The 16,207-nt window shown below is 48.3% G+C and overlaps 2 protein-coding genes across 2 annotated transcripts in view; both read right to left on the bottom strand.

The window, feature by feature from the left end:
* LOC118150490 (uncharacterized) overlaps window positions 1-8,732 on the bottom strand; it is a 53,539-nt gene extending 44,807 nt beyond the window's left edge. Inside the window, exons 1-3 of the mRNA XM_078363886.1 lie at window positions 8,619-8,732; window positions 7,337-7,553; window positions 6,411-6,627 (exon numbers count right to left, since the gene is read on the bottom strand). The gene's annotated coding sequence lies outside the window, so the exon portion shown is untranslated. The remainder of the gene's footprint in view (window positions 1-6,410; window positions 6,628-7,336; window positions 7,554-8,618) is intronic.
* LOC144581068 (uncharacterized) lies at window positions 209-5,317 on the bottom strand. Its single transcript, XM_078363059.1, has 3 exons — window positions 5,077-5,317; window positions 2,465-4,719; window positions 209-2,071 (listed from the first exon to the last, which is right to left on the bottom strand). The coding sequence occupies exons 1-3, from the start codon at window positions 5,078-5,080 to the stop codon at window positions 746-748; spliced, it is 3,585 nt and encodes a 1,194-aa protein (XP_078219185.1). The 5' UTR covers window positions 5,081-5,317; the 3' UTR covers window positions 209-745.
* Window positions 8,733-16,207: the final 7,475 nt, after the last annotated feature.

The following is a 16,207-nucleotide window of genomic DNA, read 5'->3' as shown; positions in this document are numbered from 1 at the left end:
CTCACCGCCCCACTCCTTTTTAAACTTACTCTTTAGATTGAAGAGAAAAATCTTACCAAGTTCCCGATATGGCTTCTGTACCTATACTCTACCGTTTTATGAGTAGGTGTAAGTCTTGCTTTTAATAGTAACTTCACTACTAAACGTAACTTCCATGAGCAATGCTGATATAATGTTCGTCAAATAAAGGAGTCCGTGATATTTTTATTTATTGTCATTTAATCTCTGCTACTTTATTAAACAAGCCAAGAAAACCAGGTACGTATCTTTAATTTTCAAGAACAACAGACTAAAGGGTATGAGGAAATGCAAATATTAACAATCCTTTGTTTTGTTCCACTATTTAACTCCAGAGTTCTTTTACAGTTTAAAGAAAATTGCTACAGTAATACCATATTAACGTGTGACAGACCACAGATAAGGCAGGTTTTCCCAATCGTGTGTGTGTGTGTGTGTGTGTTTTACAAACTATCAAACCGTTACCCCTAAACCAGTTAAACAGCAGTACATGTGTGACTAATATTCATAAACTCCATAAACTAAGTTTCTGAAGCTATTTAAACCTGTTATTAAAAGGAAAAGCATTTGAAAAATACCCCAAAGTAAAATAGGTAAATCCCTAAACTACCATATGGAACAGAAACGCAAACACTGTGTTCTCGCCAGCTTCACGCAGGCCCTCCATGGCATAGACACTCGCCTGCCCTGTTCACACTCAAAAGGAAGATTCTGCCTTAGACTTTGCTCAGGGGAAGACGGGCTGGGAAACATCGGAGCTTGCAGCGTCTGTGACAGTGGAGTCATCTGTGGTGTCAATTGTGGCCTGGGCTCTCTCTTCTAGATGTTTCAAAGCATCCTTGTATGAGGGTGAAAAGGAACGAGGGACGGTATTGTTTAGCATGGCCAAAAACTCTACTACTTTTCTCTTGCTGATTTCTGAATGGGCTCTGGGACCCCAAAGAAATTCATAACGTGGAGGAGAAGTGTTGGGCACCTCCCGGTACTCCAGGTAATGTTCCTGTACCCAAACTTTAGTGAGGAGCTCCCTGGGCTCCCCAAAGATGAAGTGCTCCCTCCCAGCACATACCCCTATTCCATTCAGCACATGCCAGATGACCTCCTCAGAGGCACAGGAGCCTTTTATGAAGATTATACTCAGAATAAGTGTCAGGAGGTGGTTCTGGGGCATGCCTTGCTCATCACTCAGACTCCCTTCACAGGTGAAGTCTAATGTATTTACAAAGACATAGGAGTGGTCGGGGCCCACTTCTGTCAGGGCAATGCCAAAAAGAATCTCTATGAACTCACGGGCTTTCCTGAAGATCATAGGAAAGTAGCCCCTGTACCTGTTGACGAAAATCGTCAGCATCTCTGCCTTTGTGACAGGCTCCTTCGCTTGATATTTTAGAAGAAGAAACCGCACCAACTCATCCACCTTTTCATCCAGTGTATGAGCAAACAAGGGCTCAGTGGCTGTCAGGGACTCATTATCTGTCAAGGACTCACTGTCTAGTAAGGAGTCTGAGGTTCTTGTATCTTCATCTGCTGGGCTGCTGGACTCTTCACTGGATGGGTTCCATAAAGTGGAGGAGTAGAAAGAGCCCACAGGACCCTGGAGAGCAGACTGGGAAGGCCCCTCAGGAGGACTCTGGGGACACTCAGGGGAACTCAGTGGAAGAGGGAATGGACAGGAGGAAAAGGTGCTCACGGGACCCTTGGGAGCAGACTGGGAAGGCCCCTCAGGAGGACTCTGGGGACACTCAGGGGAACTCGGGGTAAGACTCAATGGACCAAAGGAGAAGGAGGTCACAGGACTCTGGAGGGCAGACTGGGAAGAGCCCTCAGGACTCTGGGGACACACAGGGGAACTCGGGGGAAAACTCAATGGACTAAAGGAGAAGGAGGTCACAGGACCCTGGAGGGCAGACTGGGAAGGGCCCTCAGGACTCTGGGGACACACAGGGGAACTCAGAGGAAAACTCAATGGACTGAAGGAGAAGGAGGTCACAGGACCCTGGAGGGCAGACTGGGAAGGGCCCTCAGGAGGACTCTGAGGACTCTCATAAGAACTCTGGAGAAATCTCAATGAACTGGAGGAGGAGGAAAAGGAGCGGGAGGGGGAGGAGAGGGAGGAGGAGGGGGAGGTGGGGGATGAGGCCGGGGAGGAGGAGGAGAGTGAGGAGGAGGGGGAGGGGGAGGAGGAGGAGGGGGAGGGGGAGGAGACAAGGGACGGGGGGGATGGAGAGCGGGAGGGGAAGAAGGAGGGGGAGGCGTACAAGGGGGAGGGGGAGGGGGAGCAGGAGGGGAAGAAGGAGGGGGAGGGGTTCGAGGAGGGGGAGGGGGAGGTGGGGGAAGGGGAGAGGTAGGAGGGGGAGGGGTAGGTGGGGGAGGGAGAAGGGTAGGCGGGGGAGGGGTAGGTGGGGGAGGGGTAGGAGGGGGTGGGGTAGGAGGGGGAGGGGGAGACGGAAGTGGGGGAGGAGGAGGAGGAGGAAGGAGAGTAGGAGGAAGAGGCAGAGGAGGAGGAAGAGGGGGAGGAGCGGGAGGAGCAGGAGGAGAGGGAGGAGTGGGAGGAGGCGGAGAATGAGCTCACAGGACTCTGGAAAGGAGATTGGGACAGCCCCTCAGGAGGAATCCCAGGACTCTCAGGGAAACTCTGCGGAAGACTCAGTGAAGTGGAGGAGCAGCTCACAGGACTCAGGAGAGCAGACTGTGCAGGCCCCTCAGGAGGACTCTGAGGACTCTCAGGGAATGAAGTGGAAAAGGAGCACACAAAACTCTGGAAAATAGGCTGGGCAGGCCCCTCAAGAGGACTCTGAGGACTCTCAGGAAAGCTCTGGAGAAGACTCAGTGAAGTGGAGGAGAAGGACCACACAGAACTTTGGAAAGCAGGCTGGTCAGGCCCCTCAGAAGGACTCTCAGGACTCTCAAGGAAATTCTGGAAAAGATTCAACAAAGTGGAAGAGATCAAGCGGCTCAGAGCACTCTGGAGAGGAGACTGGGCAGGCCCCTCAGGAGGACTCTGAGGGCTCTCGGGAGAACTCTGCAGAAGACTCAATGAACTGGAGGAGGAGGAGCTCACAGGACTCTGGGGAGGAGACTGCACAGGCCCCTCGGAAGAACTCCGAGAACTCTCAGGGAAACTCTGGAGAAGACTCAGTGAAGTGGAGAAGGAGCACACAAAACTCTGGAAAATAGGCTGAGTAGGCCCCACAGGAGGGCTCTGAGGACTCTCAGGGAAGCTCTGGAGAAGACTCAGTGAAGTGGAGGAGAAGGACCACACAGAACTTTGGAAAGCAGGCTGGTCAGGCCCCTCAGAAGGACTCTGAGGACTCTCCGGGAAACTCTGGGAAAGATTCAACAAAGTGAAAGAGAGGAAGGGGCTCAGAGTACTCTGGAGAGGAGACTGGGCAGGCCCCTCAGGAGGACTCTGGGGATACTCAGGGGAACTCAGGGGAAGACTCAGTGAAGTGGAAGAGGAGCTCACAGGACTCAGGAGAGGAGACTGTACAGGCCCCTCAGGTGGACTCTGAGGACTCTCAGGAGGACTCTGAAGACTCAATGAAGTGGACGAGACGAAGGTGCTCACAGGACTCTGGAGAGGAGACTGGGCAGGTCCCTCAGGAGGACTCTGGGGATCCTCAGGGGAACTCAGGGTAAGACTCAGTGAAGTGGAGGAGGAGCTCACAGGACTCAGGAGACGAGACTGTACAGGCCCCTCAGGTGGACTCTGAGGACTCTCAGGAGGACTCTGAAGACTCAATGAAGTGGAGGAGACGAAGGTGCTCACAGGACTCTGGAGAGGAGACTGGGCAGGTCCCTCAGGAGGACTCTGGGGATCCTCAGGGGAACTCAGGGGAAGACTCAGTGAAGTGGAGGAGGAGCTCACAGGACTCAGGAGAGGAGACTGTACAGGCCACTCAGGTGGACTCTGAGGACTCTCAGGAGAACTCTGAAGACTCAATGAAGTGGAGGAGACGAAGGTGCTCACAGGACTCTGGAGAGGAGACTGGGCAGGCCCCTCAGGAGGACTCTGGGGATACTCAGGGCAACTCAGGGGAAGACTCAGTGAAGTGGAGGAGGAGCTCACAGGACTCAGGAGAGGAGACTGTACAGGCCCCACAGGTGGACTCTGAGGACTCTCAGGAGGACTCTGAAGACTCAATGAAGTGGAGGAGACGAAGGTGCTCACAGGACTCTGGAGAGGAGACTGGGCGGGCCCCTCAGGAGGACTCTGGGGATACTCAGGGGAACTCAGGGGAAGACTCAGTGAAGTGGAGGAGGAGCTCACAGGACTCAGGAGAGGAGACTGCACAGGCCCTACAGGTGGACTCTGAGGACTCTCAGGAGGACTCTCAGGAGGACTCTGAAGACTCAATGAAGTCGAGGAGACGAAGGTGCTCACAGGACTCTGGAGAGGAGACTGGGCAGGCCCCTCAGGAGGAATCTTGGGATACTCAGGGGACCTTAGGGGAAGACTCAGTGAAGTGGAGGAGGAGCGCACAGGACTCAGGAGAGGAGACTGTACAGGCCCCTCAGGTGGACTCTGAGGACTCTCAGGAGGACTCTCAGGAGCACTCTGAAGACTCAATGAAGTGGAGGAGACGAAGGGGCTTACAGGACTCTGGAGAGGAGACTGGTCAGGCCCCTCCGGTGGACTCTGAGGATTCTCAGGAGAACTCTGGAGAAGACTCGGCATCCCAGCAGCAGCCATCTCCTTGTCTGCTTGAACATCCAAAATCAGAGAAAAAAATGAGAATGAGGAGAAGGAAGAAGATGAGGAGGAGGAGGAGGAGGAAGAGGAGGAGAATTAAATGTAGAAAGAGGAAGAGAAAATGGAGGAGGTTTCCTCCTGTTCCTCGTCTCTGGGATCCTGTGAATCTACCAACTCCAGTATTAAAATTGGGCTCTGGAAGTCTTGCTCAAAGCTGGGGCATGAAAGGTTTGGAAAGAGAGGCATGATGAATATTGTTCAGGAGCAGCAGGTAAACGTGTGACTGAGCACAAATGGGAATGATGGGGTCCCACAGGCCTGAGGGAGATAGGGACCGTGTGAGCGGTCTCAGCTGAGCAACTCACCCATGATGGCTCTGACAAAGGCTGCCTTACAACTCTCCTTCTCTTAAGATGGTACTCTAGGCCTCACAGATTGCCTGTCTTCCTAGGGCGTTTGCTCTGTGGGAACCTGTAGGAGAATGTGAGAAAGCACCTCAGGGCACAGTTGGCTGGCAGAGCCTGGGGCACCAGGAATGGCAGTAGGTGGTTAGGACTGGGTGCTGCCATGTCTGCTCTGTTTGTGGGAGTAGGGCCCTTGATACACTGTCAGGGTGTGCACTCACCTTGACTCCTACCTTTGCCTGGGCCTCCTCTGCTGTGCTGAGTTTAGAAGTGGAACTCAGACCCTGGTCTTCAACTCCTGGTTACTGGACCCCCTGCAAGAAGAAGTGAGAGAGGTCTGGGCACTCTGGCTCATGCCTGTAATCCCAGCCCTTTGGGAGGCCAAGGCGGGTGGACCACCTAAGGTCAGAAGATCGACAGCAGCCTGGACAACATGTATTTCTGTCTTACTGAAAATACAAAAATCAGCCAGGCACGGTGGTGGACACCTGTAATCCCAGCTACTTGGGAGGCAGAAGCAGGACAATCCCTTGAACCCGGGAGGTGGAGGTTGCAGTGAGCTGAAACCATGCCATTGCACGCCAGCCTGGGTGACAAGACAGAAACTTCTCCCAAAACAAACAAACAAAAGGAGCAGCAGCAGCAACAGAGCCCCTCTGGCTAAAGATTGCAGCTGGGGCTGGCGAGACATCCAGAGCCCCACAGTTCTGGGGTTTGTGGCCCACTGAGAGTTGTATTAGCGTTGTCACATTTTCTCAGACCGGGCCACATCTCCTACCACTCTGCCGGCCTGAGGCAAAACCTCAGAGCAACCTCCACATCCCTGAGAGCAGAGGGAGGTAGTGAAGAGGCAGCCACATCCCATACTCTACCACAGGGACAGTCGGGGCAGCCTCACATCTGCTCTGAAGCACATATGACACTTCAGTCCTCCCTCTTATCCCCAGCAGGGCCTGGGAATCTTCCCTCTGCCAACCGGAGGCAGCTGCCTCTGCTGACTTGCCATGGGACCCTCAGACCAAGGCCTCCCCGTCCCTGATACCCTTCACTCAGAAATGAGGGGGCTGCGGCTGAGCTTGAGCCAACTGGGGAGCTCTGCCAGGGCTGATACGAGGAGTAGGGTGGGAATCTGTCCTCTGAGGGGGTTCCCTCAGTTCTCCTCAAAGTCTCCTTATTTATTCCCTAAAGAGCCACCTAGCCGCCCCCCCCGATGGCAGGATCTGAAAGGGTGGGGGTAGCAAAAGGCGGGAAAGAGAGGATTTATTTAAAAAAATAAACCAGAGGAAGATACTCACCTGAACCAGCACTGCCGGCTTTCAGGGGAGCCCCTGCAGACGTCTGGTCCTGGCGGAGGGCTGCAGGCCAACCTTGGGCATTCCTGCTTCCTGAAGAGGCCCTGCCTGTGACGGGATCCCCAGGAAGCCCAGTGCCACCTCCCTGACTGCAGCCCCGGTTCAGCCTCCTCTGTTGCCAGAAGACTCCTAGGCCCTCGGGGTGGTGCGCGTGCCTTTTCTAGTTTTAGACAAAGACAGACACTTTTAGCTACTGCTTACAGATTCCCACCCTGACCCTCATATCACCCTTGGCAAGAAAATGGCTGCTGAGAGCTGAGCTCCGCATCCCCACGACCGAAGAAGGGAGGAGGTGCCGGCCCTGTAGCGAATAAATAGAAAGAGCTTGAGGAGGACTGAGGAAACCCCCACCTCAGAGGACAGATTCCAACCCTGCCCCTCATATCAGCCTTGGCGGGAAAATGGCTGCCTCTGCTGACTTGCCATGGGACCCTCAGACCAAGGCCTCCCTGTCCCTGACACCCTTCACTCAGAATTGAGGGGCTGCGGCTGAGCTTGAGCCAACTGGGGAGCTCTGCCACGGCTGATACGGGGAGCAGGGTGGGAATCTGTCCTCTGAGGGGGTTCCCTCAGTCCTCCTCAAAGTCTCCCTATTTATTCCCTACAGGGCCGGCACCTCCTCCTTTCTTTGGTCCTGGGGATGCGTCGTTCAGCTCTCGGCAGCCATTTTCCTGCCAAGGCTGATATGAGGAGGAGGGTTGGAATCTGTCCTCTGAGGTGGGGGTTCCCTCAGTCCTCCTCAAAGTCTCCTTATTTATTCCCTACAGGGCCACCTAGCTGCCCGCCCCGATGGCAGGATCTGAAAGGGTGCGGGGAGCAAAAGGCGGAGAGGATTTATTTAAAACAATAAACCAGAGGAAGATACTCACCTGAACCAGCACTGCCGGATTTCAGGGGTGCCCCTGTAGACGTCTGGTCCCAGGGGAGGGCTGCAGGCCAACCTTGGCCCTTCCTGCGTCGTGAATAGGCCCTGCCTGTGACGGGCTCCCCAGGAAGCCCAGTGCCGCCTCCCTGACTGCAGCCCCGGTTCAGCCTCCTCTGTCGCCAGAAGACTCCTAGGCCCTCGGGGTGGCGCGCCTGTCTTTTCTAGTTTTAGACAAAGACAGACACTTTTAGCTACTGCTTACAGATTCCCACCCTGACCCTCATATCAGCCTTGGCAGGAAAATGGCTGCTGAGAGCTGAGCTCCGCATCCCCACGACCGAAGGGAGGAGGTGCCGGCCCTGTAGGGAATAAATAGGGAGACTTCGAAGAGGACTGAGGGAACCTCCACCTTAGAGGACAGATTACAACCCCGCCCCTCATATCAGCCTTGGCGGGAAAATGGCTGCCGAGAGCTGAGCGCCACAACCCCAGGACCGAAAAAGGGAAGCGGTGCTTGCCCTGCAGGGAATAAATAGGGAGACTTTAAGGACTGACAGAACTCCCACCTCAGAGGACAGATTATAACCGCGCCCCTCATATCAGCCTTGGCGGGAAAATGGCTGCCAAGAGCTGAGCGCAGCATCCCCACAACCGAAGAAGGGAGGAGGTGCCGGCCCAGTAGGGAATAAACAGTAAGACTTTGAGGAAGACTGAGGGAACCCCCACCTCAGAGGACAGATTCCCACCCTGCTCCCCGTATCAGCCCTCGGTTGCCGTATTCCCGTCAGGAGGACCCGTCCCTCAGCCCTCGGTTGCCCTATTCCCGTCAGGAGGACCCGTCCCTCAGCCCTCCGTTGCCCTATTCCCGTCAGGTGGACCCGTCCCTCAGCCCTCGGTTGCCGTATTCCCGTCAGGAGGACCCGTCCCTCAGCCCTCGGTTGCCCTATTCCCATGAAAAGGACCAGTCCCTCAGCATTCGGTTGCCCTATTCCCGTGAAAAGGACCAGTCCCTCAGCACTCGGTTGCCCTATTCCCGTCAGGAGGACCCGTCCCTCAGCCCTCGGTTGCCCTATTCCCGTCAGGAGGACCCGTCCCTCACCCTCGGTTGCCCTATTCCCGTCAGGAGGACCCGTCCCTCAGCCCTCGGTTGCCGTATTCCTGTACCTCAGCCCTCGGTTGCTCTCTTACTCTCTGTGACCTCCAAGTCCCACAGCAGAGGCAGGGCGGGCCAGGGGGTTTTTCTCTTTGTGGTGGTAGGTCCCTCAGTTCTCCCTCGGGGCCCTTACCTTGAGAACTGGTTGGATCTAAGACTTCCCTCGGCTGACCTAGATCGCTCCTCCTCACAAAATGCCTTCCAAGACTTAGAAGATGGAGGCTGGGAAAGCACATCCGGGAACCCTGCGGGGGTTGACCAGGCTTGACGGCAGAGGCAGCGTGGGGTGTGGCCTCCTCTCTGCAGAGGAACAGCCCCACCCCTTCTCAGCCTCGTTTTCATCCCCCACCCCTCCTCCTGTTTTTCACGTCTTCCTTCCCATTTCTCGGATGCGCTGCAAGCCTTCTTGCTTACTCCCTAAACCTTACCAACCTCTTCCCTCCCACCTCCGCAGTCCTTCACACTCATAGCCCACCTTTTTCCAGGGCTGACAGCAGGGAGTGTGGCTAGGTGCAGCCTGTGACTCCCCTCTGTGTTGGGAGGTTACCGTCTGTCAACAAAGTTCTCTTTTTATTCAGTGGCCAGCCCTGGGGCTTCTCCCTCTGCTTAACTGAAACTGCCCTCCTCCGAGAAAACGTCTCCTTTTTGCTGACTCCCAAAATGGAAGTCAGAAAGTTGTACATCTGGGGACCCTGATGGGGTCCTCCGGAGCTGGCAGCAGGTACAGGGACAGTGGAGGGACACTACCAGCCTTGGGTGTTCCCTTCCAGCCTTCCCGAGGGGCTGCGCCTGGACTCACTGACTCTGTGGGTCGGAGTCTTTCACCTCCAAATAAGCCCCTCCCATCCCTGAGACCTGCAGGGTGCAAGAGAGGTAGCAACACATCCAACCACAGTGGGATAGGGCCTCCCAGGCCCCAGGCAGGGCTCCACTGCCCTCCGTCTGAAATGCGGTGGGAAGGCCCCTCAGTCTTCTTTAGCATATTATTCCTGACAGGGCCTCCACTCTGTCGCCCTCCTCTCCAGAGACTGTTCCTCAGATCCAGGTTCCTATTTCCATGAAACCCCCAAGAGGAAATGAATCACGCTAGCATCTCTCCCTAATGGTCCTGACCAAGGCCTCCTAGGGGTGAAAACAAGGGCTGGTTATTGTGGGTCCTTCTGTGTCTGGGGTGGGATACCTCGCCGGTTCTTCCTCTGTATCATCCTGGGGATGCCTGGAAGGTCCTGCGTCCCTTCCCCCTTCGTGATCTGAAATGAAAGTCACCTGAGCACAGCCCTCTCCTCTTTCTGCCCACTAAGATGTCAGGGGACATCACAGTGGGCCACCAGCCCCAGGGCCTCCCAGGGATGACAGCAGGTGGGAAGCTGGTTTCTGTGGATCCTCCTCTTCATGGGCAAGGAATCTCTGCAGTTTTCCCTCAGAGGTCTCATCTGACTACTGGCTGGTCTTGGGTCTTCCCGTCCTTCCCAATATGACAGTATGACACCGGGAAAAAAAAATATCATGTGACTTTACCCTGAAGAAAACTGTAAAACACTATGTCACCATGGGAATGAAATTAACAGCATCAGTGATAAATTATGTTGGTACTATGTGCTGTCAGTATATAAGAATGACACTTCATCGTCCAAGAAAACATAACCTACATCAAATCAAAACAAAATTATCACATAATTCACAATCAAAGGCAACCTGACCATATACCTCCAAACTGTCAAGGTTTTCAAAATCAAGAAAAGTGTCAGTGAATTGGCACAGCCAAAGGGCATCTAAAGAGACATGATGAATAAATGTAATGGAGTATCCTCAGGGGATCCTGGGACAGAAAACAGAATTTTGTTACAAGGAATTAAATATGAGTAAAGTATGTTTATTAATAAACAGTGGATGTTTGTGTATCAATATTGGTTTATTAGTTTTAGGATAACTTACCAATGTAAGACCTTAATAACAGAAGTAATAGATTATGGGGCATATAAGAATATTCTTGAACATTGTCATAATTTTCTTGTAAATCTAAAATTATTTTAAAATAAAGTTTATTAAATATGAAAAAAGTTACCAATCTAGATAAAAGATATGTATGAAAAACCTATAGCAGATGTATCTTTTAAATATTTTAAATGTTGAAAGCTTCTAGTTTGAATTTGGGACTTCACCTAGAGTGTCTGCTATGAGTATTTCTATTACTTTTTATAGTAGAGGTAGTAGCAAGGGTAGTAATGCAAAAAGAAATAAATGAAGGGATGGGGATTGGCCAGTTGGAAACAAGCTTATGTGATTAATGGATGCTTTGACTGTGCTTGAAAAGAACCCAGAAGAACTAAAGATAATTTGGTCCAGGCACAGTGGCTCAAGCCTGTAATCCCATCTACTCAGGAGACTGAGGCAGGAGAATTGCCTGAACCCGGGAGGCGAAGGTTGCGGTGAGCCGAGATTGCGCCATTGCGCGCCAGCCTGGGTAACAAGAGCTAAACTCCGTCTCAAAAAAAAAAAAGAACTAAAGGTAATTTATTCAATATACAATAATATATCAGTTTGCTAATATCAGATCTGTATTCCAAAGAATGTCAACTTTGTTTTCTGTCAGGGAGAGGGTATGAAAATGAAAGTAAAGAATATATAATTTTTAACCTATCATACTACCGTATCAAGTATCTTAGAAAAATGCTTAACCAAAAATAATTTTACAGATGAAAATTGTAAAATGTTGTTGAGACATATTAATGAAGACTTACATAAATATAAAATAAAATAAATTCATAGGTATGAAGTTTCAATATTTTAAATATGTTAGTTCTTCCAGAAAAAAGAATCTATAGATTGATTGCAATCCCAAATCAAAACAACCAAATGGCTTTGGACATGTGTGAATCACCTGATTCTAAATATAAAGACGTGCAAATGGTCAAGCACAGTCAACACATCCTTGAAAAAGAGTAATTAGTCTACCAGATAGTAAGAATTACAAAGCAGCTAATGTAATGAAGAGTTTGAGATTTAGATGCAGGAATTGGTCCATAGGCCAATGGAACTGAGTGGACAGTCCTGAGAAAACAAAAGCAACAAAACCAGCCTAAATATGCCCTTAACTGATAAGAAAAAAATCACAGCCTTAGAACGTGGAACAGTCTTGCAGAAATAGGTGTCAGTGGAACAACTGAGTATCCATATAAAAATCCTAATTTAAGTGGAACCCTTCTTCACACCATACACAAAACTATCACTAGGAGATGCAAAGCCTACTTAAAAAATACTAGATTACAAAAAATCTTCAAATATACACGGACATATACAGAATAATAAATAAGGGTCTGTTTAAGATTACTTTTTTGGCGAGTCAGCAGTAAAAATATATTACAGCATCAGTAAGGATAGAGGTGAAAGGATTGAAAGAGGCTGGGGTCATTGGTCATGTCAGTAACAGAAGGAAGCAAGATAATATGAGTCAAAGGGGAAGAGAGGAAATGGCTGCTCCTTCTGCCCCTTGTCTCAGCCTATAGAAGGCCTTGCTACTTTCATGATCCTGTTGCTTTCTCAGAGTAGGACTTAAACTCAACAGTGGCTAGAGGAAGGCTACCTGGGACAATGATGTATTTATTCCCCCTCCTATTTGACCAGTCTTTCTGCTGACCTCTGTAACTCTGGGGATCTAAGAAATAGAACGTGAGTAGTTCTTTTCCAGAAAATCATGAACGGGCTATATTGTGTTGATGACAGAAACCTGACCAGGTCCACAAACACTTTGTCAACTTAAATCCAGTGCCAGGTTGCCCAAATGTGATTGGAGTAGAGGCCTGTCTCCCTCTACACATGGATTGGCGATCCACATGAAAGGAATTTCTGCTTCTCTTACTCTTAACAGGACCCTCAGAAAGATTCAGGAGCCCTGAGACTCCAAAAGAGGTTGACTTGAATTCAGAGTAATATTTTGATATTGTGGGTAGTTTTCTTTACTTTTTTTCCTTCTCTGTCTTCCCACTTGGACTTAAAGGCATATAAAACTGAAGAATTTCACATGATATAGAGATAAAGTGTTCTAAGGAAAGGCCTCCAATTTACTTTTCATTTTTTTCTAGGAAAACTTTGTGTTTGAATAAATAGGATAGGAGATGCCTAAAAGACAAAGAGAACATGAGAAATTCCTTTCTTCTTCCAGGTTTGCCTCCAGGCAAGCCAGCCCCATTTGTGAAGGTGTAATCCTCCAAGGAGAGCACTAGCAAGAGCTGGTCAGGCATCTAAAACTCTGAGTAGGAACATTCCTTTTCTCTGACAAGAAGATCTTTGTTCCGAAGAGGGTGAGAAAACTTCTCTGTTATCTTTCTCTCCCCTCACTATTTAGCCAGGGAGGGAGCAGACCATTCAAAGTAAGTGGATGGCATAGTGGAAAATACTAGAAGCCCACTTGCTAGGGAGAGTACCAGAAAGAGAGTCAGAGAATATAGAGGACTGTGGTAGTCATTTTGGGTTGCCATAACAAAATATACTGATATAATGAAATATAATAATATTCGGGATTAGGTTACAACCTATGAGTTTTGACATGGGAGGTCCCCAAACAAAAAAGTCAATATGAGAATGAGACTGTATCAAATATAATTGATGTTACTGGATCAATCCAACCTTGTCACGCAGGAATCTTTTTTTTTCTTTTTTAACTTGAGAGGGAGTCTCACTCTGTTACCTAGACTGGAGTGCAATGGTGCTATCTTGGCTCCCTATAACCTCTGCCTTCCAGATTCAAGCAATTCTTGTGCCTCCGCTTCCTGAGTGCCTAGGATTACAGGTTCGTGCCACCATGCCCAGCTATTTTTATTTTTATTTTATTTTTATTAGAGATGGGGTTTCACCATGTTGGACAGGCTCATCTTGAACTCCTGACCTCTGGTGAGTTACCCTCCTCAGCCTCCCAAAGTGCAGGGATTACGGCACGAGGTATTGTGTCTGGCCAGGAATCTTAACATAAAAAGGGCACCATCGTTTGGATAATTGAAATAGGAGTAAACGATAACCAAGGTATCAGATTAACTTATTTCACTTAGCAACATGCTTTTTATGTTCATCCCTGTCTTTCCATGGCTTGATAGGTCTTTTCATTTTATGGCTGCATAGTATTCCATTGTATAGATGTATCAATGGGAATGTACATTGATAAAACCACTATGGATAACAGCTTGGAGATTCCTCCAGAAATGAAAACAAAGCTACCATACTATCCAGTTATCTCACTCCCAGGTATTTACCCAAAATGAAGAAAATCAGTCAATGGAGAAAATCAGTACACTGAAGAGATATCTGCACGACCCTGTTTGCTGCAGCACCATTCACAATAGCCAAGATTAGGAAGCAACCCAAGTGTCCATCAGCAGACGAATAGATAAAGAAATTGTTTTACAATGGAGTACTATTCAGCCATAAAAAACAATGAGATCCTGTCATTTGTATCAACATGGATGGCACTGGAGGTCATTATGGTAAGTGAAATAAGCCAGGCACAGAGAGGCAAATTTCACACGTTCTTGCATATTTGTGGAAGCTAAAATTCAAAACAACTGAATTCATGGAGATAGTGTAGAAGGATGATTACCTGAGACTGAGAAATGTAGATGGGGGCTGGGGGAGAAATGAGGATGTTAGAGGGAAAAAACAGTTAGAGAGAATCAATAAGACCTAGTATTTGCTATTGCAACAGGATGTCCATAGTCAAAATGATTTAATTTTACATTTTGAAATAACTAAAAGAGTATAATCGGATTGCAACACAAAGGATCAATGTCTGTCCTGATGGATAACCCATTTACCCTGATATGATTATCACACATAGCAAGCCTATATCAAAATATCTCATGTAACCCATAAACATATGCAACTACTATGTAAATGATTATTCATTCAGAGAGTGATGTTGCTGCTTACCAGCTTAAATATTACCTGGTATTTATCCATCCTGATGTCCACTCTGATAGGGTTCCCTTTGTTGGTGACCTGTTCCTTCTCTCTAGCTGCCTTAATATTTTTTTCTTTCATGTTGACGTTGAAGAATATGACAACTATGTGACTTGGGGACGCTTGTCTTATATAGCATCTCACAGGGCTTCTCTGGTTTTCCTGAATTTGAATGCTGACCATCCAGTAAGGGCAGAGTAATTTTTGTGAATGATACCCTTAAATTTGTTTAACAAGTTGCTTGTTCTTTCTCCCTCCCTTTTAGGGATGTCAATGTGTTGCAGGATTGGTCTCACTACATAATCTCAAGTTTCTCAGAGGTTTGAGTCATTATTTCTTATTCCTTTTTCTATATACATTTTTTCTGACTGAGTTGATTCGGAGAACTGGTTTTCCAGCTCAGAGATTTTTCCTCTGCTGAGTCTATTCTGTTTTTAATACTTTTAATTGTAATATGAGATTCCTTAGGTGAGATTTTAAGCCTTATCAGCTCTGCTTGGTTCCTTCTTAAAATGAAGATGTCATCTTTCAGCTTTTATATCATTTTATTGGATTCCTTAGATTCCTTGGTTTTGACTTTTTACTGAATCTCAATTATCTGTGTCCATATCCGGATTCTAAATTCTCTGTCATTGTAGCCATTTCACCCTGGTTTAGAACCATTGCTAGAGAACTAGTGTGGTAGTGTGGAGGGAAGAATATGCTCTGGTTTTTGGAGTTGCTAGAGTTCTCGTGCTGGTTCTTTCTTATCTGCGTGGGCTGATGTTCCTTTATTAATTGAATTTGCTATAAGTTGAATGGGTTTTTTATTCTTTTTACTCTTTGATGCCTTTGAGGGTTTGACAGTGGTGGGTTCTATCAAGTGGCTTCATTTCTGAAAGATTTTAGTGGGCAAAAGCTCAGGTCAGGACTCTTGAGCTGTGCACTCCAACTTTGGGGACTGGTACCAAGCCCACATCATTGTTCTCTCTCTCTCTGTGAGGTAAAGCAACTGCTGTGCTACAGAGGCTGAGGTGTTCCCTGTCCACTGACAACACTCTGATGGAGGTTGTTGTCTAAAGCGCTTCACTGGGACAGCAGCAGCAGAGTCTATGCTCAAATGGGCATACCATCGGCAACAGTGGAACGGCCAAGCTTATCGATAGATGAAAATACATAAGTTTCCTAGGTATAAAGTCAACATAGAAAAAATGAACTTATTTTCTTGTGGCAAAAATGAATTTGAAAATAAGGATGGGCACAGTGGCTCATGCCTGTAATCCCAGCACTTTGGGAGGCCAAAGGTCAGGAGTTCAAGACTAGCCTGACCAACATGGTGAAATCCCATCTCTACCAAAAATACAAAAATTAGCCAGGCATGATGGTGGGTGCCTGTAATCCCATGTATTCGGGAGGCTGAGGCAGAAGAACTGCTCGAACCTGGAAGGTGGAGGATGTAAGCTGAGATAACACCATTACACTCCAGCCTGGGCGACAGAGTGAGACTCTATCAAAAAAGGAACAAAAGAAAGAAAGAAAGAGAGAGAGAAAGAAACAAGAAAGAAAGAAAGAGAAATAAAATATAACCTCTAACCTATCATTCCAAACATTAAGTACATTAAAAATTTTTAAACAAAAAAATTAAAACATTACAGAAAAACTGTGAAAATGTTATTTAAAATATTAATGAAGACCCACAAGAACATAAAATAAAATAAATTCATGGGAATGAAGTTCCAATAGTTTGTGTTAAAATGGAATCTATAGTTTAATCGTGATCCCAAATCAAAACAA

This window comes from Callithrix jacchus, chromosome X (genome assembly GCF_049354715.1).
Source record: "Callithrix jacchus isolate 240 chromosome X, calJac240_pri, whole genome shotgun sequence".
NCBI classification, from domain to species: Eukaryota; Metazoa; Chordata; class Mammalia; order Primates; family Cebidae; genus Callithrix; species Callithrix jacchus.
Note: the sequence above shows the minus strand (reverse complement) of the source record. Positions and strands in the feature narration are given on the sequence as shown.

What these genes read in the sequence shown, in the direction of transcription:
- LOC144581068 (XM_078363059.1), bottom strand. An exon ending in CCTCCTCCTCCCCCACTTCC is followed by an intron (nt 2,072 to 2,464) that starts GTCTCCCCCTCC and finishes AGATTTCTCCAG; the next exon opens with AGTTCTTATGAGAGTCCTCA.